This window comes from Macaca nemestrina, chromosome X (genome assembly GCF_043159975.1).
Source record: "Macaca nemestrina isolate mMacNem1 chromosome X, mMacNem.hap1, whole genome shotgun sequence".
Taxonomy (NCBI): Eukaryota; Metazoa; Chordata; class Mammalia; order Primates; family Cercopithecidae; genus Macaca; species Macaca nemestrina.
In genome coordinates, this window is record NC_092145.1 from 665,722 (window position 1) to 692,885 (window position 27,164).

Here is a 27,164-nt window from a genome sequence, read left to right on the forward strand (position 1 = left end):
ACATAGGGGAAAACCTTGATAACATTCATCTGGGCAACGATTTTTGGGGATGTGACTCTAAAAGCACAGATAATACAAGCAAAAATAGACAAATGCAAGAGATTGTTATCCACTGACCTTTTACTTTTAAATTTTTTACTTTTACTCTAGAATCCACAGCTTTGGTCTAGGGAAAATAAACTGATTCAGTCTAAGATGGGTGTACTTGGAAAATCTGGAAAAAAAATCCTATTTGGTCATTGCCTACCTGTATATCAAATATCCACGGAAGGCAAACAGAGTTGTCACACAATCAACTAACACATAAAATTATTTGAAAACCATAATCAAGAAGCATGATCCTTTATAAAGAAACTGCTCAAAAATACCATGCACACCAGGTCTATCCTTTTTGACATGGCTACACCTAAATCTGACATCAGACAAGAGAGGAACACAAATACAAGTATATCCTCTAGTTAAACTTCAGAGCACAATCCATGATTTTTCATGTGCAGATGAGATCCTGGGCCATCTTCTCCTAACCAAACAAGAAAAGTAACTCTGTGCACATAATACGTGAATCAATTTCTCCATCCTTGGACACTTCCAATCTCAAACTGGTACCTTCTCACAACTGGTCATACAAGCAGTTCTCCCTGAGTACAGAAAAGAGTATTAATATATAGGAAATATGGTTAATTAGCAGGCCTAACGATGACACTGGTCATAGTTACAACATTTCAAAATAAAAAGTGTGAAAATGAAAATTTTAGTTATTGCCTAGTTTGGGCCACAAGCCTTAAAAGCTTGCACTCTGCATTAACTTCATAGGTTCACTAAATTTATAACATCACTTGGTTTTGAGTTGAGAAAAACGTTTTCAGATCCATTTATTAAGGAACTTTGGAGATTAACTACTTGGACCGCCTGGCTGTCTTTCACCTAACCCAGACAGAAATGTTTCCATCTGACCCTTAAAATTTACTAAAGACAGTATTACTACATTTTCCGCAGCTATTAGCTAAGAGGCCTTACAAAAGGAACTGAAAAGGGAAGCAGGCCAATGACAAAAACTGGGCCATGATTATGCAAGATTCAACAGGTTATGACTGAGGTGTTTCAAATCCCTTTCTCCTCTGAGATTTGGCAGTGACGTTGGATAGCTTTCTAGCTTGGTTCCCCTGGAAACCTGATGAAGGTAGACCACCAGCTGTGTGACAAGAGACTGCTTCTGGTAAAACGCTCAGCGAAGCATCCTCTGTCCAAGCTAGGAAGGCTGCAAATGAATGTAAACACCTGCTAGGAGTCACAGCTTGGGCTCCAAGAGTGCAGTGTACAACTTCTTCCTGGGCCTTGTCCCTAGCCAGAACCCAAGGATGCTATATGCACAGGGAACTGTTAAAAAGAGGGTGGTCCCTTATGGCTTCTAAAGTCAAGGTGACTCCTACGTCCTTTTGTGCAGTCTGTGGGGACTGCCAAGATAATTCCCATAGAACTCTGCCTAAAGCCATCCTCTGGCATGCTGTCTTGCCTGCCCAATGTCCTTCAGAGCAAACTGGTAACAGAGGAGGCCCTTCCATGTCATGGGAGTTTGTGTAGTTGAACCCAACACCAGCTCTACGTCATGGCTATGACAATTTGGTGCTAATGTGGGATGGGGTTGCCTCTTAAGACACTCCTGAGTGCTAGGGCAGCCATGACTATCACAAGAGTATGGGATTAGAACCAATGAAGGCAAACCTTTAAAAAATGGTTTAAGATCTTTAAAGACATCACTGAAGTTTAAGGCTGAGAATAGCAAATATACAGAGAAAGGCAGATTGTTCATTCATTAAAAAATGGAACTTAACATTTTCCCCAAACTTAGCTATCACTAAGTAAAGGAGCAAGGCATCATGGTATAGAGGGGGAAATTTTCCCAGAAGCAAGGAAATGTGGCTCTCATTCTGACTGTGCACATAGCCGCTGTATGGCCTTGAATAAGGTGCTTCTCCCTACAGATGTCAGTGTCTTTATATGGAAGAGGATGGGTAGTGGGAGCAGGGGATGAAGGAAAGCACAATTGAAGTATGGGAAAAACATGAATTTAGAAAAATGTTACATTAATAACAGCTGGAACAAAGAAAACACAAATTTGGCTTGTGTGTTTTAATTGTAAAACCTGCAAACAAACACCTATGATTCTGGGCTTTTAAAGTGAGAACAAAAACAACTTCTTAAGTTTTTGCCTGTTGGTCTTAGTTAATAATGCTTCATTCAATTCTCAACATACCCGTTCGAAAACTCATCAGCCTCACAGCCTCTATGTCAAACAAGTTCTATCTAACTAAACAGTACTTTCAGTTAACCCCAGGTAATGAAATGCTATGATCATTGACTCCATAATTCCATTGGTAATCTAGTCTCAGGAAAAACCTTAAATATAGGAAGAAGTCTTATGTAAACATAAACTGCTCAGTTCTTTACTTACAATAGAGAAAAAGTTTCAAAAACAACCCACAAATTTCATGCTAAGAAAGTAGGATTAAATAAAGACAAAATCATTTCAGCTATGTTTTCAAAAAACCTATGCACATAAAAAGAAACAGAATACATAGAAATGTCAAGGGGGGACTGCAAATAGAACATCTTTTTTTCCAGTTTTCTAAATTTTCTTAAATGAACATCCATTTTATAATGAAAAACAGTTCAATTTAAGTTGCATTTCCAACACATTTCTCAGCATCAAGTTCTGTAGTCAATCTTTTGCCCATATCCTCTCCTAGTACGCTATACTAATATTAAACTTCAAAATATGTCAAATCAGGATGGTTATGTTATTCTGAAAATGTAAACCACTCTAACAGAAATTATCTGGCAGAGGTAAGATTTAAATATCTTTCATTTAATTAACAGAGCCTAACACAGTTCCTGACACATAATGGGTGTTTTTAAATACCTGTTAAATAATTACCTTAATTTTTGGCCTGTAATTCATATCTCAAAAGAGTTTTGTTTCTTCATAGTCCTTGTAATTACCTAAAAATCCATATTCATACTTTCAAAGACAAAATGAAGATCTTCAGAGCAAACCATTCCTGTTCTAATATTAACAGGAACATTTCATATCAATATATACTTACCATAATAAAGTTTGGGGGAAATGAGCACATACAATATCTCAAGATGCTTACAAACCTCAAATTCTAAAATACGAGAATTTAAAATTATGAAAGAAAAATTCAATCAAGGAACTTTTGTTATATTTTCAATGAACTTCTCAATTGTTTGCAGATCTGTACTCCTTCCAAAGGGATTTTATGTTGTTTCTAGAAATATAAGAAGTTATTAGAACATGCTAGTATATGTACAAGTAAACTTTACAAAAATGTGAAAAGACCCATGATAACTTTAAAAAGGTGTATTGTCTGAATCTCCGTGTCACCCCAAAATTGTTATGTTAAAATCTTAACCCCCTAGGTGATGGTATTAGGAGCTGGGGCCTTTGGGAGGTGAGTCTCATCACGATGAGATTAGTGCCATATTAAAGAGGCCCAAGGGAGCTCCTTGCCTCTTCTGCCACGTGAGGGCATAGTGAAAAGGTGCCATTTATGAACCAGGACACAGCCCTTACCAGATACCAAATCTGCCAGCACCTTGATCTTTGACTACCCAGCCTCCAGAACTGGGAGAGATAAATTTCTGCTGTTTATAAGCTCCCCAGTCTGTGGTATTCTGTTATAGCAGCCCAAACATAGTTAGACAAAGAGTAACATGAAAAAAGTGCTCTGCCATAGTTTTAGCATCACTGTTTTAATATCATGAAATACAAGTACAAAACATTGTATAAGTATACTTTTTACTACACGGAGATGAACTAATACATTTATGTTTTTATCAGAATCTATATCACCCAGCACTGACCAATGTACTAGGAGCTTTCCACAGGGATTTTTTTTTTTTTTACTATTCATATAAGGTTTTATCATGAATAAAAAAGCTCACAACTCTTTTCAGCCATTGCAGATTTACATTTATCTTAATATTCCTGTTTAAGATGCTTTGGAGAACTGTTAAGAACTACAAAATCACCTTAGGAAGAGTTTTGAATGAGTAATTTTATTTCACGTTGGCCAAATCTCCCTTATGTTGGCATTGCAAAGACACTGCACTTATCTGAGGTTAGAAAAAATGTTGTCTTAATAGCCCCCTTACTGTGTAACAAGGCAAATTACCATTTCCTGAAATGTCCAGAATATCAGAGTAGATAGTTATTTGTTAAGCAGTGAGTCATGAAACCCCACTTACAGAAGACAACAGCAACAGAGGACCACTAAGTCCTAAACACACCAAAGAAAAACAAGTTTACAAATATTCAAACTGTCTGTCTTCTCTACATCTAAAACGGTTTAACCATCAAGTGAGAGTAACATAAGCCAATTAGAAAGGGAAATAGCAAACTGTGCTAGTGTCCGACATTCAGCTTCCATAGCATGTCTCACAGTTTTCGGCCATTTCAGCTAAGAGTTTTCTTATAACAGGCAAAAATAATGATTAAAATACCATTAGCTTTGCTGAGAAATGTGAAAAAAAAAAAAAACCACAATGTCAAAAATATTTGAAACTAATTTTGTTTTTATAAATAAATAAAATGGTGCTTATCTTTTCTTAAAATTCTTGCTGTTAAAACATTCAAAGTTATGTCAACCTGTAAGGATAAAGGGGTATTTAAGATAACATGTTTGGAAAACTGAACCACATTTTTAATTGCCAGCATTATGCTTTATTCTTGGTAGAATCATCCTTGTTTCTTCTTTTTACATCCCAATTATAAACCCTGGCCATATCTGCAAGAATTGTCAAAGAAAATGCAAATGCAGTTCTAAAGATAATGCATGCAATGACTAACTATTCACTCCACTTGCACAATGAATCAAAGAAACAGAAATCACACATACACAAATACTGGTAACAAATAGTATTGTTAAGACATCCTGCTATAACGTCAATTGCTAGGAAAATACTGTAATTAAACTCTACCAAAACTAAGGACTCAAATCAACAACTGTTAACCAACTGTTTACTACGGTATTAGTCAACTGTCAACTAGTCAACTATGATATATTTAACAAATATGTACTAGACACTCTCAATAGTTTTAAAGACAGTCCCTCATCCAAGAAATTTCAAAGATTGCTCAACCTATATCCTGCCATGTAATATTTGTATTAGTACAATTATCAACAATTTTATCTCTTACCTTCCCTTTGGCTTAATAAGTTTGTTAAGCATCTACTGTGTTTCTGACTAGGCGCTGTACAAAGCCCTGAATAAGACAGGTGAAGTCCTTTCCCTCATGGAGCTTAGACTCCAGTAGAATAGTCAATATGACAGAGACTGTTCGCCCTAGCTCCCTCACTTGTCTGTACACCTTCCTTTCCTACCTTTTGCAGTACTAACAATAACAAATGGCATTTAACTAAACTTGTAGGACTCATCTGAGAGGATTTCCTCTCTTTTGGCTCCTGTACCCATCTAAGTCACTGGATCCTGTTTTTTCTCTAACGTTTAATATCTTTTCCTTTCCACAAGCACCACCGTCCTAGACCCTCATCATCTCACAGCTGGATGAAGTTTCCACACTACCCGTCAGATGATGATGATTAGTGCACTAGGCCCCAACAGGCCTGCCTTCCCTCAGCCAACCATGAACACCTGCCACATGCTGCACACTGGAAAAGAAGAGAAAGTGCAGCTCCTACATTTGAAGAGCTCATGGTTTGGCAAGGAAAAACTAAGCAGTATGTGTTAAGCAAGCACACAAGAAACACTCTGAGGATCAGAAAATGTTCAGGAATGCTGATGCTTGAACTGAGATATTTAGAGTAAAAGGGTAAAAAAAGAGCACCTCCTGTAAATATGTGAAAGCCATTCCAGTTAGGAGGAACAAAGGGTAGAAATACAAAGGGTGTGGCACATTTGGGGAGTGTGTACAATAACTGATTGGAGTTATCTGGAACCTGGAATGCACTGGGGAAAGTCAAGAGGAGGTCAGTGGCATGAGGTGAGACAGGCTGGGGTCACTTCACAAGAGTGCCTATATGTATATCTTGTAAGTAACAAGGAACTGTTGAAATATTGTAACCAGAGGAATAAAAATGAGTGACTTAGTAAATTCATACTAGAGATAGTGGGCAGGACAGATGGAATGAAAGGAACCTAAAAAGCTACTGAGTGCAGGTTTTGGAGTCCCAGAACGAGAACAGTAATGGTCAGAGAGATTTATGAGGGAAATTTGATGTGAATCTGGTGATCGATTTGTTATTGGTAGCGAAGAAGAGAGAAGTGTGAAAGGTGACTCCCGTGATTTTGTCTTGGGTGACTGTGACAGGAAGTAGGAGGAAAAGACAGGCCAGAGAAGAAAGGCAAAGAGCTTGCCTTCCCTCTTGACCAGAATACCCCACTCCCATCTCTTCTCTCTGCTGATCTTTAAATCCTACGCTGCCTTTAAAAAAGCAGCCTAACTTTTATCTTCTCAACAAAGCCTTCTTTGAACTAACTCCAGCCTACATCTATCTTTCCCAAAGTTTAAATTGCCTTGGTGTTGCATATGTTAACTTACTTATAGTTTGCTATGAATTATCATTCAGCTGTTTTACATGTACGATTCTAACAAACAGAGAAAGACACTGCCGCTCTTTTCTAAAATTGATTTTCATGCCCCATATGGCTTAACACAGTTGCAGGAACATAGAAGACCCTCAACAAATGCTTGTAAAATTAAACTACTTAACCAGTTACAAAGTTGTCTTGGGAAAATATTTGGAAGAAAAATACTCATTCACCTATGTGAATTTGCTGTTTCCACATCACATTTCAAAGTCACTAATCTATCTACAAACTTATTTAAGTACTAGTTCCAAATATCTTATTTATTATCTTATAAAATCTATAACCTTATGTTAGCCTAATAAGGAAATTCTTCCCACTAAAGCAATGTAAGAAAGAATGTGGGAGGTTTTTTGCATTCTAATTTTTTTTAGTTCTAGGGTACATGTGCAGGATGTGCAGGTTTGTTACAAAGGTAAACGTGTGCTGTGTGGTTTGCTGCACCTATCAACCCATCACCAAGGTATTAAGCCCAGCATGCATCAGCTATTTTTCCTAATGCTCTCCCTCTGCCCACGAAAGAATGTTTTTTTAAAAAAATCTTTCTCCTTTTTTTCCCTTGCTTTTTGTTTTAAGAAAGGATACTGACTTCTGTGGTAGTAAATTGATCTCGAAGAAAGTCAAGGTCTTCCTCAAGGGAATCAAGATTCTTTGTGGCAGTCGATAAATTCTTTTCCAACAATGCCTGAGCTTCATCAATATCATATTCAAGCATTACATTAGCCTGAAGAGAGAAAGTCATGACAATTACTCAATATTTACACAGAGCTTTATAGGTTAGAGTAAGTGTGGGCAAACTACAGCCCTCAGGTCAAATCTAGCCTGCTGCCTTTTGTTGCAAGTTAAGTTTCACTGGAGCCCAGCTATTCTCTACTCAGGCTTTCATACCACAGTGGCAAAACTGAGTGGTTGAGACAGAAACCATGTAATCTACAAAACCAAAAATATTTACTTGACCTTTTACAGAAAGTTTGCTGATCCCTTGGTTAAAGAATATATTTACATACATTGTATCATTTAATCCCCAACCCTGCTGAGGCCAAAGTTGTCTTCTTCACAGTTAAAGAAATGAAAGCTCAGGTTGCCTTGGCTGGCATAGCTAGTGAGAAAATGGGAGAATCAGGATAAGAAACCAGTATGTTTAGATACAAAATTCTATCTTTCTACTACCTCCATCGTGACACTAAACAGTGTTAAGTTTGTATCAATTTAAATAAATTCTGAGCTTCAGATACGGTATTAATTTAAAATTTTTCAAAGACATTTTTTATCATCTATATTTGACAAGGTAAGAAAGACAGCTAGCTTTTACTTGTCCCTTCCTACTACTTCCGACAGATATTAGGGATTAAGGCAAGGTAATGTGTCTGTCATTCTGAAGATCTAGTGTTACTGCCAATATTCAGGGATGCATGTACCCTGGAATTGGGAAGCCATACCTTTTACAGCTTTGAACTCCCCCATCACCTGACTGACCACTGGGCATTTGCTAAACCACTTTCCTCATCTCACAAATGCAATCTTAAAATTACTCAAAGAATTGTTGTAAGGATTAAACAGGACAACATGAAAGTATATGGCACAAAGTAAATGCCAAATAAATACTTATTGACTGAATAATCCAATCCATAATTAGAAAACTGTATTAAAGTTCAGATAGGACAAAAATATTCAACATAAGCAAAGACTGAACATAAATATAATAAGAATCCACAAAGAAAAAAACCAAAGCAGGGGACACAAAAATTTCTAAATCCTTCATTTCAATAAAATGTTCCTGAAATGTGACACATGCACATACTACACACACACACACACACGCACACACACACTGGGTGAAATGACACACAAAATGAAATGAAAGGGTACACTGTATACCTTGGGGAAATTGACCCAAAAGTCTTTGAGCATCCAGGCAAAAAGAACACATCACTCGGAAAGAAATCAGTTTGCCATTACACTTTTTGACAGTGATGCTTTACAATAAAAGAAAACGGAGCACTGTATAAGATGCTGAAGGAAATAAAATGTGAGTTTAAGATATTATATCCAGCAAAACTGAATCTCAAGTACAAAGGCCACAGACAAGTTGTCAGCAACATGAGATAACTCAGGGAATATCATTCCCATAAATCTTAAGGCAATCTACTTATCAGACGAATGAGTAACATACAATCAAAATGACTGGGGGGACATCAACATAAAGACTATGATGTGCATTCAATATTTACACGAAGAACAAAGATAAATGAAAGACACGAGAGAGAGCAAACGGTATATAATGGCTCTGTGCTCCAACAATATGGGAACAACCTTATAAAGAATGGGTAAGGACAGGAAGAACATAAGCAAAACTGTCAGTGGTAACAGTGTTGGGTGGTGTTATTCTAAGAATGCTTTGTGTGTGAATAGTAATGTTGTCTAGTTCAATTCTATCACCCTTGGTATTTCTGAAAACCAGGATTCTTGATATAGAAGAAACAGGGGGCCCGGGCGCGGTGGCTCATGCCTGTAATCCCAGCACTTGGCAGGCTGAGATCGTGTCACTGCGCTCCAGCCTGGGCGACAGAACAAGACTCCGTCTCAAAAAAAAAAAAAAAAAAACAGAGGAACAACTAAAGTGAAAACTCTATTGTCCTGAATTTGAATTGGAGGTAACAGTATGATTTCATGAGGTACACACATAGTAACCTGCACCTTTGTACACAAGTTTATGCAGGCTAGCTATATCCTACTGGTTCTATTTCTCTGGTTGAACCCTGACTGATAACAGATTCGTTCACTTACACTTTGCTTTATGCAGTTTTCTGATTTTTTTGTTTATATTTAACATTATATACATATAGAAAAGTATTCATATCATAAATATATAGTTTGATGTATTTTCACAAACTTAACACATTCATGGAACCAGCATTGAGATCAAGGACAGGTTATCACCAACACCCCAAAGCTTCCTTGTGAACGCTTCCAGTTACCACCAGCACCCCCACCCCAAAGGTAACCATTATCCTTAGAGCATAATTTTGCCTGCATTACAACTTTACATAAACAGAATGACACAGTATATGCGCTCTTTTGTGACTGACTTCTATAGTAGGCAAGAATTATGGCTCCCATAACAGCTGTCCCATTCTAATCTCTGGAACCTGTGACTCTGATGAGATATTTACATCATTTGTCAGAGTTGAACTTAATATACAGACTGCCTAGGTAGGCCTAATTTAGTTTTATGAGCACTTAAGAGCAGAGAACTTTTTCTGGCTGGAAGCAGAATGAGAAGTTTGAAAGATCTGAAGTGTAAGAAAGACTAGTCATATCACTGCTTTGAAAATAGAAAGGACCACAAGCCAAGGATTGCAAGTGGCCTCTAGAAGCTGAGACTGACTCCTGGACAACAGGCAGCAAGGAAACAGGGACCTCAATCACAGAGAACCGGATTTTGCCAACAACGTGAATAAGGCTGAAATCTAATTGTCCCCCAGAGCTGCTAGTAAGGAGTACAGCCCTGTTGACAATTTAATTCTGGCTTTGTGGGACCCTGAACAGAGGACCCAGCCAAGCCCATCTGGATTTCTGACCTATACAGCTAGGAGATAATGGATATTGTTTTAAGCCTCTAAGTTTGTGGTAATTTGCTATGCAGTTTCTTTCACTCAACCTTGTTTGTGAAAATCACCCTTGCAGTGCTGGTGTGTAGCAGAAGTTCATTCCTCGCCTGTACTGTATAGTATTCCATGGTCTGAACACATCATGATTTAGTCATCCATTTGACTGTGATGAACATTTGGGTTGTTTCCAGGTTTTGGTTACTACAGAGTTGATATGAACATTCTTACACCTTTCTCTTAGTTAATATTTATACACTTCTTATATATAGCAAGAGGCAGAAAGAGATGGAGACAGGCATGGAACTGCTATGGCGTAGGCAATGCATATCTTCTGCTTTAACAGACACTGCCAGTTTCCCCAGCAGCTGTGTCCATTTACACCTTCACCAACAGTAAATCAGTGTTTTCACTATTCCATGTCCTACCATCACTTAGTATCACCCTACCTTAGTGGGTACACAGTGAGATCACATTGTGCTTTTAATTTGCATTTCCCTGTTTACTAATGAAGTGGGACAACTTTTCATATGTTTACTGGCCATTGGGAGGCCCTCTTTTTGGAAGTCACTCACTCATTATCCTGAAGAGTTACTTATCTTTTTCCATGTTATCCTTAACAAAAAAGTTTTCTAAAAAATTTAAGTATATAAATATTAGGAAAAATAAAATGTTTGCAGATTTGGTGAAAGGAGTATATTGTTAAGATAAAATTATAAATATCTGATAAAGTTGATTACATTAAAATTTAAAACTTCCAAGAGGTACCACAAAAGACAAGTGACAGATGATGAGAAAAAGTATCAGCAATATTAAGAGAAGACTCTGCATCCAAAATACATAATATGTAAAGAAGACCTAAATGTCTGTCTGTCTGTCTGTCTGTCTATCTATCTATCTCTCTCTCTCTCTCTCTATATATATATATAAAGAATCCAACATCTATCTATCTATCTATCTATCTATCTATATATATATATATATAAAAAGAATCCAACAGAAAAATGGAGCAACAACACAATCAGGAAGGCAAACAGAAGAGGAAATACAAATGAGCATTTTTGTCATACAAAAACCTGTAAGATGATAATATTTTCACCTATAAAACTAGCAAAAATCTACATATGTGGGTGAGACTGTTAATAAAAGGGTATTTTTATATACTGTTGGAGAAAATGAAAATTGGTAGTCTTTTCTGGAGAGCAATTTGATGGTATTCATCAACATGTTAAATGTGCATACTCTTAGACGCAACAATTCCATTTCAAAGCAGCATACAAAAATATGCCTTTGTGTACAAGTCTAGATGTGCCAAAATATTTACTACAGCACTGCTCACTCTACAAGAAACTTTAAAACAATCTAAACACCCCTTGACTTGGGAATATTATCACATAGCCCTACCATAGAACAGTAAGCCAACAAAACCAAGAAGGCAAACTCTGTGTCTACTCACAAATAAAGACATCTGTGCTATTAAGTGAAAAGTCAGGTGCTGAACAATATATATCCCATTTTTGTAAAAACAATTAACAAAATCCCCAATATTTATGTACGTACAGATGTACAGACATGATTAAAAGTGGGTACATCTGGGGATGGAGGAGTAGCCTGCTGCTTTCTATTGTAAAACTTTTTGTCCTATTTGCTCTTTTAACCATTAGCATGTATGAACTCTGATAAAAAACCAACAAAAATGTCATTCACCCAAGAAAAATTTTTACTGAGCACTTATTATGTGTCAGGGAACTGGTAAATACACCAATCAATAACATATCAGGGAGTGCTAAGTACTTTGAAGGAAAACAGTACAAGATAAACAGGGTGAAACCAAGGAATGCTGACAGACAAGCCATAGCAGGTCCCTGGGGGAGCTAACAATTGGAACTGAGAACTCAAAGGATTGAGTGTGAAGAGCACAGAAGTAGAAATGTGGGGCCACACTGGCAGGTTCCAGGAACAGTTAGGGGGCCACCATGGCTACAGCAGAATGAGCAAAAGAATGAGCACAAATGAGTGCTGAGAGGGAGTAGGGCCGTCCTGTGGAAAGGATACCTCTGTATTCCACCCTTGGTGACAGGGAAACCACTGGGGTCTTGAGCAAAGTGGAATGATCCGACATGTTTTAAAAGCATTACTCTGGCAGCTTAAGCAGAGGAAAGAGCTAGAATAAAGGTTCTGAAGCAGAGCCATTCCCAGCATGCTCTAAGTCCGGCAAGAAGTCCAAGTGTGGTCAAGCAAGGAAGTAGGGCATTAGGTAAGAGAAGAACAGAGAGACTGGACACGGTGGCTCATACCTGTAATCCCAGCACTTTGGGAGGCCAAGGTGGGCAGATCACCTGAGGCCAGGAGTTCGAGATCAATCTAGCCAAAATGGCGAAACCTCGTCTCTACCAAAAAATTTAGCTGGGCGTGGTGGCACATGCCTGTGATCCCAGCTGCTCAGGAAGCTGAGGCACAAGAATTGCTTGAGCCCAGGAGACAGAGGTTGCAGTGAGCTGAGATCACACCACTGCACTCCAGCCTGGGTCACAGAGTGAGACTCTGTCTAAAAAAAAAAAAAAAAAAAAAAAAAAAACAGAGAGAGAAGTAACAGAGAGTACCAGGATGTGCAGGAACTTGTCAGCCACTCAAAGAACTTGGACTTTTCCTTGGAACATGATAAGAAACCATTCAAAGATTTTGGGCAGAATAATGGAATGACCTGATTGAGATTTCAAAGGATTAATCTGACCACTGTGCTGGAAAGGCTTTGGGAATTCCAGCAAGGGCAGAAGCAAGACAGTGAATTAGGGTATTATTACAGGTTAAAGAGTGTCGCCAAAAAAGATACATTTAAGTTTCAACCCCTTATACTAGTGAATGTGACCTTATGTGGAAGTAAGGTATTATGGATTGAATTCTGTCTCCCCAACAAAAAGTAAGTTGGACTCCTAACCCCCAATAGCTCAGCATGTGACTTTATTTGGAAATAGGGTCTTTCAAAAAGAGAAATTTGGACACATGCATGCACACATGTGAAGATGAAGGCACAGATCACAGTGATGCTTCTACACATCAACATGCCAAAGACTGTCCGCGAACACCGAAGCTAAGAGAGAAGGCTAGAACAGATTTTCCCTCACAGCCCTCAGAAGGAATTGACCCTGATTCTGGGGCTGATCACAGACTTCTGGCCTCCAGAACTGTGAGACAATCCATTTCAGTTGTTAAAGCCACCCAGTTTGTGGTACTTTTATTATGGCATCCCTAGAAAACTAATACAGACATTATTCCCACAGTCCTGGCAAGAGACAAAGGTGGCCTGGACCATGGTAATAGCGGTAAGGAAGTGAGAGATAGTTGGTTTCTCAATCTATTCAGAAGAAGGAACCAGTGGGGTTTGCTGAAGAACTGGTTGAGAGAGATAAAATAGAGAAGAGTCAAAGAAGACTCAAAGATTTTTGTTCTGAGCAACCAGGCAAAAGATTCTGCCATTTACTGAGATGGGGAAGATTGCGGGAAGTGGGAAGTGCCAGTCTATGAGTGATAAAATAAGGATTTAAGCATTCAAGAGGAATAAAAGAAGAAAAACATGAAAAGAGCAAGAAGAGCTCAGCAAAGAAAATGAAGAGAAAGAGAAACAGAAGAACAGTTACGAAAGACAGAGTAAAAGCAACAAAATAGAATAACTAAAAGGGAAAACACAAAGTCATGGGGAATCAGCCAGAGGAAATCACACAAAATGAAACAGATCAAATAACTGAAAACAGAGAACATGATAGGTACTGAAAATAGATAAAGGAGATCCAACATATGCATATTTATTATTCCCAAAAGATAATAAAAGAAATGGGGCAAAAGTCACATTCAAGTACACAACAGAAATTATCTTTCCTGAAATAAAGTAGCACTTGAATTTGTGAATCAAAAAGTCATGCAATTTCTACAAAAAAACTGAATACAGAAAAATCATTCAACCCTTAGACACTCAGGTATAGTTGCTATGCTTCAAAGTTATTTTTTAAAAAGCCTTAGTGATAAACACTGAATCCTTCCTTTCAATACAGAACTAAGTGTAGAAATTATGATTGTAGAGTGAAATGTAAACGTTGTACAAACTTTGAGCAAACCTCCTTGGGCTAATCTAGAGTGCCTCTCCGGAGTGATTCTACAGGACAGCAGCTAGGGGAAATCCTCCCAGTAGGACAGATGGTAGAAGTACACTCGGCTTGCTACTTTGTATGAGAACTCGCCTGAGGTAACAAGATCCATGGACAGGTAGCTGGATAGTCAGAGGACTGAGAAGAGCAAGACAGGTAAATCACAGATAAGCTCAATGAAATCATTGAAAACTGAAATATATGGTTTTAAAAAATAAACTCTAACCTCAAGCTTTTTGTAATACTTTTTCCCCTTAAATTCAGAGGGACCTTTCTAGAATTATTAAACTCTTATGGGAAGAAGCATTTATCCAAAGTTCAGCAGTACCTTCTATTTTACTTCTCTTGCTCTTCCTCCATTATATTTAAGAGAGATAAAGCATTAATTGGAAGAGAAGCAAGGTTTGTTTGATCAGTTTTATCTTGACTGGGAGAGACTTCAGTATGTTTTTGCTGCGATCTTCATCGCACTCCTGACTCTAGTCAGTTTCTAATATGAACCACTTGAACTCTGCCCCTGTGTCCCTTCCACAATCAAAAGGAGATGAACACTTTCACATCTCGAGCAATATTATTAAAATACTAGCAAATACTAGCAAAACCAGTGTGCTTGCTGGAGAAAACACACTGGTTTACAAATATATCAGCTGTGGCTATAACATTTACTTACCCCCAACCACAGACACACTTTATCAGTAGGAGGAACTGAAGCTTTGCAATACAAGTTATCTGCCAGTAAGAATCTGGTCTCCATTGAGTTGGTAGACTCCTTCAAAACAAAAAAAATGACACTACCATAAACAGGTCAGTTTGATATCAAGGTTATAAAAGAGAGATCACACAGTTGAACCTAGGACATTTAAAACAGTACCATCATGCAGGTTAAGTGTAGTGGTAGAAGAAATGAATGCTAGACCCAGGTGGCTGGGTATGGACTCTGGCTCAGCTACTAGCTGTACAAATCTGGTACCTCACTTAACTTTTGTGTCTCAGGTTCTTCATCTGTAAAATTAGGATTATAACAGTCCCTACACCTATGAAGTCAGTGATAAGCACTGAGTAACACGTACACACACACCCCATCGAGTGCCTGACATACAGAGAAAGCGTTATTATAAGAATTAGCCATTCTTCTATTATTTCACTGGTGCTTCATGCCCAATCAATCAGTTGCTGAAGTCTTACAAAGTTCACCACATATTAAAATGTACTAGAAATAGTTATTCTAACAGTCAAGCAAAATTGTAAGCGCACACACAATCTTTTAAATACAATATGCTTATGAGATTTAATCTTTACAACCTGCTTTTATTTAATGAATACTGGATTAAGACTTAGAAGACTCTCAAATTCAGTTCTGCCAGTAACTAACTACATAGACACTGGTCAAGTATAACCTCTCCGTAAGCATTTCCTCAACTATGAAATGAGAACCTGAAACAGATGATCTCTAAGATTTTTCCCAGTTCTATAAATCTTGGACTAACTCCTTATTTTTAGGGAGAAAGACAACAACAAAGAAAAAACCCTAGATGCTGCTAGCACAGAATAAGACATTTTCTTTGTACACCTAAAACAATTTCAAATTGCATTTAAGTTTCACAAGTACTAAAGATAAGCAAAATAATCCAAGTGTGGGCCCTAGAATTAAACCTGACTTTTGGGGGAAGGCTGCAAAGCCACATTTACTACAGAATCACATCATAACATTAGCGTATGTGCTTAAGAAGGCAGACTGGATTCCACAGCACAGATCAAATATCAGTGACCAAAGAGTCAAAGAAGACGAGTTTCTGCTGACATATCCTAGTTTGTTCATATTTACAAATAAAAATGCACTTACTTTTTTCTTCTGCATGTATTTTAGAATTTCCAAAGTCTGTTTAATTTCAGGAATCTGACCTTTTAGCCTGTGAACAAGAAAAAGACTAACTTAGTATTTTGCAGGCAAAAATAAACAACAGGGCATGGTCTTACTAACTTTGCATTTTCTACTAATGTGTTCTTGAGGACTATGTACAGATATAAAATACTTAAGATGTTTTTAGATATGAGATAAAATAAGATATATTTATAAAAATAAAATATTTAATGAAATATTTACTTAAAGAAAATACATTTAGTAAAATATTCATAAAATATTTAAAGTATAAATACTTAATAAAAATATTTAAAATATACAAGCAAATGTTTATGGAATGCCTATTCCATGAAGACAAAGCTCTGTTCTATTATGTCAAATACCCCATTGTTATTTAACATTTCTAGAGCAGACTATATTCCACAGAGGTGATTCATAGGTTCTACATTTGATTAGAATGACATTTTAAATAGATTAATTTAAAAACTAAATTTAAAAATAACATGGATTCAAAAGTTATATTCTAAAATTGAAGACACCAATCCCCTAACCAGTGATGCACATAGCTGCTCCTGGTGTGTGCATTCGGTATACACACATGCACATCACAGTCAGCTAAAAGCCAGGCAAAGCACAGTGACACCTTCTCAGTATATGCACTTGTCACACTGTAAAAAATGTACACCATCATCTGAATGCCAAACACACCACATTATGATACAGTATAATTTGGTGATTCTTTTTAAGCTTTGGGTACTTCTTCCTTAAATGCTCTTCTTTTCAAATTAGGTAACAATCATTCTTAAAATTATAAATAGATCACTGATTTAAACATAATAAATTAAAAAAAACAATGATGGACATGATCCGACTGATTCGACTTAATGGATAAGTTATATGATGGCTACTAGTAAAAGGCTGGTAAGTGACTCCCAAATGCAATCAACCTCACTGACAAGAACATAAAAGAAAAACATAGTATGCTAAAAACATTCAGTCAATTAAAGAGAGAAAACAATGACACCTTTTTTGTCACTGGGGTTTAGTTCTTTATGGTGATTAGATGCATGTGTTTTGCATGGCGATATATGCAAAACAGTTATAGGGTCTCTGTCAAATCACAATGTAATTTCTAGCAAAACAGACTAAGGATATAATAACAAAGCTCTGGTTCTTTCGAGGTAAATTTACTAAATATTATTAGAGACCAGAATGTAAACAAAATTTAAACACAACAATGAAAATGAACTTATTGCGTCACATAAAGGAAGTCACTCCATGTGTGCAGGAGGTTGGCAGGGCAAATTTACTACACCCTGTGCTACTGACCTGGCAAGAAATGTGTTAAACGAGCCTGCTGCTTAAAAAAAAATATAGTGTCATCATTTGATAATACAGTCCAGTGAATAACCTAGAAACACCTGGCATTCATTTTTTCACTACAATTCAATCTGGATGCCATAGATTGCTCAAGTTTGCTTATTTTTGTATGGTATGTTCATATAGGTAAACACCACAAAGATGTTATACATTTGTAAAATATGTGATACACATACAACATAAGGAGTATGTTCAGATCAAGATTTTTTGGTCATGTAAATGACTTTTAAGATGCATTTTGTATATATAAATATTATATGTAATACATTATAAAGCATATTAATCAATCAAGCAGCTGCAGCCCTAGCTAACTTAGGAACCAGACAACCAATGACATTGTACGTGCCCAAGAAATACACTCCTCCCTACCCTGCTTCACCTGAAGAGAAAGTAGCTTGGCTGGGCAGAGTGATTCACACCTGTAATCCTGGCACTTTAGGAGGCCGAAGCAGGTGCATCACCTGAGGCCAGGAGTTCCAGACCAGCCTGGCCAACATGGTGAAAACCAGCCTCTACTAAAAAAAATACAAAAAAATTAGCTGGGCATAGTGGTGCATACTTGTAATCCCAGCTACTTGGGAAGCTGAGGCGTGAGGATCCCTTGAACCCAGGAGGTGGAGGTTACAGTGATCCGAGATAGTGCCATTGCACTCCAGCTTGGAGTGCCAGAGCGACACTCCATCTCAAAAATAAAAAACAAATAAAAACCAAAAAGAAAGTAGCTTGCCTGAACTGTGTGTTTACAGTCCTGTTTTTTCTTTTTCAATTAGTTTCACCCTATTCGTGTGTATCCCTAAACAAAATATTCTTTAACATTGGTGGCTTCTGACCTTAATTCAAATGGTCTCATGCTGTATGCATTTTTCTGGGGTTTGCTTTTATATTATTATTATTTTATTTTTTTGAGATGGAGTTTCGCTCTTGTTGCCCAGGCTAGAGTGCAATGGCGTGATCTCGCTCACTGCAACCTCCGCCTTCTGGGTTCAAGCAATTCCCCTGCCTCAGTTTCCCGAGTAGCTGGGATTACAAGCATGCACCACCAGGCCCGGTTGATTTTGTATTTTTAGTAGAGATGGGGGGGGTGGTCTCTCCATGTTGATCAGGCTGGTCTCGAACTCCCGACCTCAGGTGATCTGCCCACCTCTGCCTCCCAAAGTGCTGGGATTACAGGTGTGAGCCACCGCGCCCGGCTGGGGTTTGCTTTTTAAACTCAATCAAGATCCTAAGATTTGTTCATTCATTTTCACTGCTGTGTACTATTCCATTACAAATATAACAAACACAACTTCTTTATCTACTCTTCTGTCAAAGGGCACTTCTGCCAGCTCCAGGTCATTGTTACTGTAACAACAATGGAAACCTCCAGGTTCTAGGAGGGGCTAGAGCTGTGAAAGGGGAGACAGTAGCTTAGAAGGAAAGTGAATCAAGCCTTCAAAAGAGGAATAAAGCTAAAAGAAAATGTTCTAGCTGTGTTCCTTTTCTCCCTCTGAACTGCCCCCAGGGAGTCCTACATTACCTACCTCATCACTGCTACACGGCAGAAAAATGGCAGAATTGGCTACTGGCAGGGGGAAGGCCAAGTTAGGAAGCTAAGAATTACAAGTACTAGTCCCCAGCAGCCCACCTCTCCCGACTCCCTTTCCCTCCTGTGATGATAATGAAGACAGCAGAAATGGAAAGAATCCCCCAGAGGTAGAATTATCTGGTTGGGGAGAAGTATTTGTCTGATGGCTATGCCCTTAGACTGGGATACCAGCAGCATTCCTCCCACCCCTACCCACCAGGAGTGACTTAAATTACCCCCACCTCCACATACATTACTGGCCAAAGTAGCTGATATCCCTGAGGGAATCTAAGCTGACAGGGAAAATAAATTAGAATTTGATCATTATAATAAATAAAGACAATAAATTCAACAGACTCTACGATATGAAACAAAATTAACAAATACCAAAAGATAAAATTATACATTAAATACTTGAAGATACCACAAGGAGAAAAGAAAGAATATTGGTAATATGAAGAAGAACCAACCAGAACTATTAGGTATAAAAATTGTAACAGCTGAAACAAAGAACTCATGGCTATCCATCTAATTGCCAAAAGATAAATGACAAAGACAGAAAAAAGGGAAATAATATAAAGAAATGGAAGGCAGAATTAGAAGTGTCAACATCTGTAAACAGGTATCTCAGAAAGAGGAAAAAAAATTAACAGATGATAAAAAAAAGAAGTGATAATCACAAAATTTCCAATTAAAGAAAGATAAAAGATCTCAGATTCAAGTGTCAAAAAAGAGATTAACACATGAAATACTAAGGAACTTTTACACAGCTTGAAGGTAAAGTTACATGACAGGCTGCAAGAAAAGATTTAAAACATATATAAAAAGGTTAGCATCTAAACTACAGAGCCATCTGCTGCAAAACAACTAGATCATGGCACAAAAATAGTTTTGTTGCACAGCTGACATCATAGGGATGAGAGAAATTCCAGAAAAATAAAAAGAGAAAAATAGCCCTCCAACTACTTGGGAGGCTGAGGTGGAAGAACTGCTTGAACTCAGGAGGTCAAGGCTACAGTGAGCTGTGATCATACCACTGCACTCTGGCCTGGGCAACAGAGAGAAAGCCTGTCTCAAAAAAATAACCAACCCACTATTAAAATAGGTAAAACTCAAGAAAGTTTTCCTAACTCACTATCTCCAACTCTACCATTCTCTTTTAAAACACTAGACAAACACTGTTCTCATCCAGAACACCAATGTTCACTGATGCTTCCTCAGTGCTTCGAATTTTTACCCCTTCTCCCCACATTTAGGCCTAGACCATATGTTAAGCTAGAGTGAGTATCCTGCTATATACCACAGTTGTAGAGTTAGCAATATAACTTTTTTCTTTTTTTTTTTTTTCGTCTATCATTAATTTACTAGTTAGAAGAGCAATGTAACTTTGATACACAAATTTCCCCCTCTCCCAGGACTCGGTACCAAGGCTCATTTTCTTTTCCTTTTTTTTTTTTATCTTGAGACAGGGTATCACTCTGTTGCCCAGGCTGGAGTGCAGTGGCACACTCACAGCTGACTGCAGCCTCAACCTCCCTGGCTTAAGCAATACTCTCACCTCAGCTTCCCTAGTAGCTGGAACTATAGGCATGCACCACCACACCTAGCTAATTTTTGTAGATATAGGGTTTTGCCACGTTGTCCACACTGGTCTTGAACTCCTGGGCTCAAGTGATCTGCCCACCTCAGCCTCCCAAAGTGCTGGGATTACAGGCATGAACCACTGCACCCCACCCCAAGGCACATTTTCTTCTCTATCTGTAACCTCCCTGTAGATGATCTCAAATCCAATGGCTTTTTCTTTTTCAAATAAACTTTTACTATCACAAAAGCAGTACATGTACATTGTAAAAAATTAAGAATACAGATAAGCAAAAACAAGAAAAATGCCATATTCTAACTACCCAGAGATTACCACTGTTAATATGCCTTTAGTGTGGACTTCTCCAGATACTCCTGTGCATATATACATTTTTTTCCAAAATAAGAGTATACTGTTCTTAATGATTTCTATCTTGCTTCTGTCCATTAACACCCTCCATCTTTCCATGTCAATGACTTTTCATCTCATCTAATACAAAGTACATATTCAAATTTCTACAACTGTCACCAAAATCAAATGAGAAAATACATCTACAAACTTCTGTACCTTTGCATAAATGGTGCCTTATGCCCAGACCACCCTTCCTCACTTTAGTCTGCCTCCAAACTCATAACTAATCTTTGAAATTCTACACAGGTATCTGTTCCTCTTAGAAGCTTCCTCTGAACCTCCTTGGCCCCTCCAGATTAATGAGGTGTTTTGGTACAAAGTAATGAGTTACCATCCCCTGTAACTCATTACTTTGTACCGAAGTACCTCCACTGCTCTACTTTGTGTGCTAATTTTATTTATATACCTATAATTTCCCCCAACCTGTGTCCCTGGTTTTTTGTGTGGTTTGTTTGCTTTTTAGACTGGATCTCGCACTGTTGCCCAGGCTGGAGTGCAGGGGCATGATCACATCTCACTGCAGCCTCAACGTCCTGGGTTCAGGTGATCCTCCCACCTTAGCCTCCAGAGTAGCTGTGACCACAGGTGCATGCCACCATACCCAGCTAATTATTATTATTATTATTATTTTTGAGACAGAGTCTCACTCTGTTGCCCAAGATGGAGTGCAGTGGCGCAATCTCGGCTCACTGCAACCTCCACCTCCCGGGCTCAAGGGATTCTCCCAACTCAGCCTCCCGAGTAGCTGGGATTACAAGCCCGTGCCACCATGCCTGGCTAATTTTTTTGTATTTTAGTAGAGACGGGGGTTTCACCATGTTGCCCAGGGTGGTTTCAAACTCCTGAGCTCAGGCAATCCGCCCACTTCAGCCTCCCAAAGTGCTGGGATTACAGGCACAAGCCACCACGCCCAGCCTAATTATTTTTTAATTATTTGTAGAGACAGGGTCTCCCTAAGTTGCCCAGGCTAGTCTTGAACTCCTGGACTCAAGAGATCCTCCCACCTCAGCCTCCCAAAGTGCTGGAATTACAGGTTTGAGCCACCATGCCCAGTCCTGTGTCCTTGTTGAAAGCAGATACTGGATGTTATTTCACCCAAAACAGTATGTGGCATCTAGCTGGCATTCCATAAATATTTATCTCACAGAAGAATGCTGGCACATGTACAAAACAGAGATCTATAAATATTTATTACAGTGAATTGACTTTATAAGCTATATAAAATTATGTAGGGAAATAAAGAGTTGAGAGTAAGGATACCTTTTTTCCTATGCCTATTAGTTATGAAATCTTGGGATTTCATAACTAATTAAGTCTTGTGCCCCAGACCCTGTGGGTCTCTAATCTTGTTGGCAAAATTAGAAGGATGAACTAGACATATAAGATGTTATGATTTTGAAAGCTTTGGAATACAGTCTTTAATAACCATTCTATTATGTTTTCAAAACCACATTTAGACTGGCAATACCAAGTGTTGGCAAGGATATGGAACAACTGGAACTCTTGTACATTGCTGGTGGGAATTTCATATGGTACAGCCACCTTGGAGGACTTGACATCTGAATATTTTATCATATGTAAATTATATCTCAATTTTTTTAAAGTTCAAGCCATATACGATTTTCAAAACTTAGAAAGTTTTACACTTACCTTCTTTTCTTTTGAGCAAGGTTGAGTTCCATAAACTTATACTTCTGGTACTGTTCATCCAACTTCTTTAATACTGTATCTGCAGTCTCATTCCCAGGCTGTTTCATGAAGGAATCTACATCTTCCTTTAATATCAGAAATAATACTTTACAAATTTTAGAATTCATGCCACTCATCAGATTTTTTGACTGCTTTGTTTTTAAAACATAAAAGAAAAACAGCTTTTCCTCCAAAGGTTTGTTTTTAACTAAAAGTACAGGTTAAGCATCCTTATCTAAAATGCCTGGGACCAGAATTGTTTTGGATTTTAGATTTTTTTTTTTGATTTTGGAATATTTACATTATACCAGTTGAGCATCCCCAAGCCAAACATCCAAAGTCAAACATGCTCCAATGAGCATTTCCTTTGAGCATTATATTGGTGTTCAAAAAGTTTTGGATTTTAGAGCATTCTGGATTTCAGATTTTCAGATTTAGGATGCTCAACTTGTAGTTATAAAAAGTTAGAGACAATTTCAGACCGTATATATATATTATATAGCTAACTTATTCTTTCACTTTCCTCTTCATTTTTTATTTATAAATAGGAAAAGAAGAATGACTTTGCCCACCATTTATGCATTTCCCATGCATCCCTAGTAGTAAATATGAAAATACTAACAATCAAATACATTGCCTATTCATGCATCCTATTCACAAAATGATTTTACAGGTTGTATGTCAAGATTATCAATTTTATTACTTATTTTTAATTCAACAAGTTTTGCCATAGAAATCATACTAAATATGGTTACTGGGTTCCCAAGGCAATCCACAAATGCTTCCTTCAGTATCAAATAACTGAAACAAAGTAAATCTAAAAGGCAAACAGAATAATCTTTTGTAACAGAAATAACTGATCAAAAGAAAAGCAGTAAAACTGACGTTAAAATATTTTTATACCACATGCTGATCCTTGAAGAAAGGCTAATTAGATAAGAATCAGAAACAAGATGAAAATATATGGAAACTTAAAAAGATGCTACAAGAGCTGTCTAGTACTTTACAGAAGTCTAGTTCTTTATTATAAGTAACTTCAATTATCTTATAGCTTTTAAGATCTTCAAATCATTATTCTCATCCATATTTATTAGCTACCAGAGAATATCTTAGCTGAAATAAGGAAGAAAAAGGAAGAGAAACACAGCAAGGGAGTGAACTACGAAGCCATCAAACTAGAGACAGTAAAGGAAATTGAAAAGGTGAGGCTGAGTTCTGTATCTAAAAGAGAGATGCCATCTTCCTAGAAGGGTCACTGGAGGGAAGAGAAAGAAGTGTAAGTTTCTAGCACATGATACATGTTATTAGGTGCTGGAGTTCAGCAAGAATTAACTATAGCAGCATAGGCTGTGGTTAAGAGACAGGAGGTGCCTGGTTTGAATCCTGGCTTCACCACTCACTAGATGAGTTGACCTTAGGGAAGTTAATTAACCTCTCTTTGCCTCAATCTCCTCATCATCTGTACAAGTACCTTTTCATCACCAGAAATTAGCATAGGTGAGATGCCTATAAGAGTACGTGACACCTATCTATAGCATAATGTGCCACAGGAACACAAAGTGCCAGGGATTTTGTTTTGGGGTAGAGGTCAGCAAAAACTACAGGGGGATGATAGCTGAACTAGATGTGGAAAGATGAAGAGGTCATGAAATGGACAAGGGTGAAAGAACAATTCAAGCAGAGAAAGAAAACAAATTACTGCCTCAGTGGGGTTGGGGAATGGACTAGGTCTGACTTCTAACCACTATGGTACATTGCCTCCTATCACCATGAACATTAATATCTATTTGACACCTACTACACTGCAATACTGCAAGCATGTCCTCTGTTTCCCATAACAACTCTCTAAGTATTGTCATCCCTATTTCAGTTAAAGAAACTCAGGGCCGATAATATTTCTACAATACCATGTCACTTCAATTATTAATAGTTTAGAAACAAAAACAGTTATATAAAATTTGGGTTGCTTATTACATTATGCAGGTAGAAATTTTAAGGTCTAGAAAAAAATAACCATGACATTGTAGGGAAAAAGCATTTTAAGACATTATAAAGCCCTCAGATAAAGTGTCTCCTCCCGAGTTAGATTTCTGAGGCCATCTCTAGCTGAGCACTATGAATGTAACATTTAAGGCACTATGGAAATTCAATTAGACACCCAGTTTGAACTTATACTATGTGTCAGGCACTGTGCTATGACCAGGAGGAGTGGGGCGATGCATGAGAACTCTCTGCTACTTACACTACCCAGTAGCAGAGCATGAGGGGTAAGCCGCCGGTCTGGACCTCCACAGATTGCCCAAGTTCAAATCCTGGATTCCTCACTTATATCCTGTGTGGCCTGGGCAAGTTACTCAAGGGCCAAGGGCCCCGTACCTCAGTTTTATCATCTAAAAAACGGGCATAACAGTAGCTACCACCTCGAGTTTTGTAAAATCATTAAGAAAGTGCCCGGCACTCAACAAATTTTATTCTTTGTTATGATTAGATAATAGGTCAATGTAGAGAAATAAATGACACAGCTCATAAAAACACAAAACAATAACCAAACAATTACGAAATTCAATCAGCAAATGCAAATATACAATATCAAGTGTGGTATAAATAAATGAGTCTTTAGGATATAAGACGTGGTTAGTGAAAAAGGCAGAGGTAAGGTAAGGTACAAAACAAACGGTTGAGAAACTTCCATGAAGATTTTATAGTAGCTAAGTGGGGACAGACTGATGACCTGGCCTGGAGGGCCAGTCAGACGTTTTCTCTCATTAGTCAGATAGTTTTCAACTACTATTTCTAAATTAAATAAACAAAACGAAAAATTTTTAAAGCCACCCAGAACAGGCAGCGCCCTCCAGAACGGCCTCTGGAGCGACCCGATCCCCTCTCGGACGCTAGCGAACCTGGGACCTAGCGCCATCACGAGGGTTCAGTCTCCTCTCTCAACAATTCATTCTCCACTAAGTTGTCAGAATGATGTACCTAAAACGAAAGGCCTTCTGCTGACAGCCCGTTGCCTACCGGAAAAACCTCAATTCTTTAGCAAAACACAGAAGGACTTTACACTCTCACCCCTATCATCCTACTTTCCCATCGGTCTCTTCTTCCATTTTCCCCGAGGCAACAGACCACTGCATTCCTTCAACAGACAAGGTGATATTCCGTTTTCACATCTTAGCATTGGCTGTTCTGCCTATTCATTGTACTGTCTCTCCAGCATCCATGCTGAGTCGAGCTCCTCACCACCTCCCCTTTTCCAACCAGCAGGGGGACGAAAACCGGCGGCAGCCCGGAGGTCCCTCAGGCCGCCCTGACCCGCCGCCCTCCGCCCCTCGCCCCTCGCTCCGGCCCCACACCCCGTTCTCTTCTAGGGCCTTCTCGAGCTACGTTTCTTCCGGGCGGGCCCCAGCAGAGCTCAATCTATCCAGGTGCGAAGAGTGAGAGCAGACCGAGCGCCCCCTCCCTGAACATTTAGCTCAGCTCCTTCCAACAATCGAGGCCTGGGTGGGAGCCGGGAAGAAAGGGGCAGTCCGCGGCCTCAAGCCAAGATGCCAGGTAACAGCGTGCCTCTTACCACAAAGACGGCCTCAGGAATCCCCAGGTGGAGCCGCCGCCCATTCCCTGTGGCCATTTCTCCTTTGCCACAACTGTCCTTAGCGGCCGCCATCTTGGGGATGCGAGCGCGCGACTGCCTCCCGGGCCGCCGGCCGCCGGGATTCCGTGATTGGCTTGTTAGCACTTGCAGGCCCGCCTCTCCATGCACATTCATTGGTGCGCAGGGAGGGTCCCCCATAAGCCCCCGTTCTCCTATGGCCGAAAGTAGCCCAACCTGTAGGTGCTCATTGGCTGCCCTCAGGTAAGTGACAAGCGTGGAAGGGCCGCGGAAGAGAAGCTAGAGCGACAGGAAAAACCCTTACGCCCTCCTGGGAAAAGGGGATTTGTGAGTGAGCGGTGCTAAAGCCCTAGGAATAGGGACCTAGCCTGACCCCACCCCGACCCTAGAACTGGCAGCAGCCTTCACAATGGCCTCTGGAGCGACCCAATCCCCCTCTCGGATGCTAGCGAACCTGGGACCTAGCGCCATCACGAGGGTTCAGCCTCTGTGCCTTTCTGGTCTCACCATCCCAGGGAGCTTTCTGCCCCTTGAAGGGAACTTACTTTGTGTCTGTTTCAGAGTGGTCACTGGCCTCATTCTAATAAATACCCTGCCTGTCGCACCAGCCTTTCCTGAAAGCCACCTTTGAACAGAATGTCTTCTCTCCAGCTCAAACGTTTCCAAAACTTCATAGTCTACATACAA

General features: G+C 38.8%; 1 protein-coding gene across 2 annotated transcripts; it reads right to left on the reverse strand.

Annotated features, from left to right (window-relative positions):
* Positions 1 to 3,755: 3,755 nt before the first annotated feature.
* On the reverse strand, positions 3,756 to 26,735 carry LOC105468347 (VHL binding protein 1). Of its 2 annotated transcripts, none has more exons than XM_011718440.2 (6): positions 26,439 to 26,735; positions 22,829 to 22,953; positions 16,224 to 16,290; positions 15,051 to 15,149; positions 7,216 to 7,354; positions 3,756 to 4,808 (listed from the first exon to the last, which is right to left on the reverse strand). In XM_011718440.2, exons 1-6 carry the CDS (start codon positions 26,655 to 26,657, stop codon positions 4,738 to 4,740), a joined length of 720 nt encoding a protein of 239 aa, XP_011716742.1. In that variant the 5' UTR covers positions 26,658 to 26,735; the 3' UTR covers positions 3,756 to 4,737. The 2 variants fall into 2 exon arrangements, with proteins under 2 accessions (XP_011716742.1, XP_011716743.1); XM_011718441.3 differs by having other exon boundaries at positions 22,829 to 22,973; positions 26,439 to 26,541.
* Positions 26,736 to 27,164: the final 429 nt, after the last annotated feature.

Excerpts from the sequence above, each read along its gene's own strand:
- LOC105468347 (XM_011718440.2), bottom strand. The coding sequence starts at position 26,657 with ATGGGGGACCCTCCCTGCGCACCAATGAATGTGCATGGAGAGGCGGGC. Across the intron at positions 15,150-16,223 it reads AATACATGCAGAAGAAAAAA|GAGTCTACCAACTCAATGGA; the intron begins GTAAGTGCATTT and ends TTTGTTTTGAAG. Across the intron at positions 7,355-15,050 it reads AAGTGTGTCTGTGGTTGGGG|GCTAATGTAATGCTTGAATA; the intron begins GTAAGTAAATGT and ends TTCTCTCTTCAG.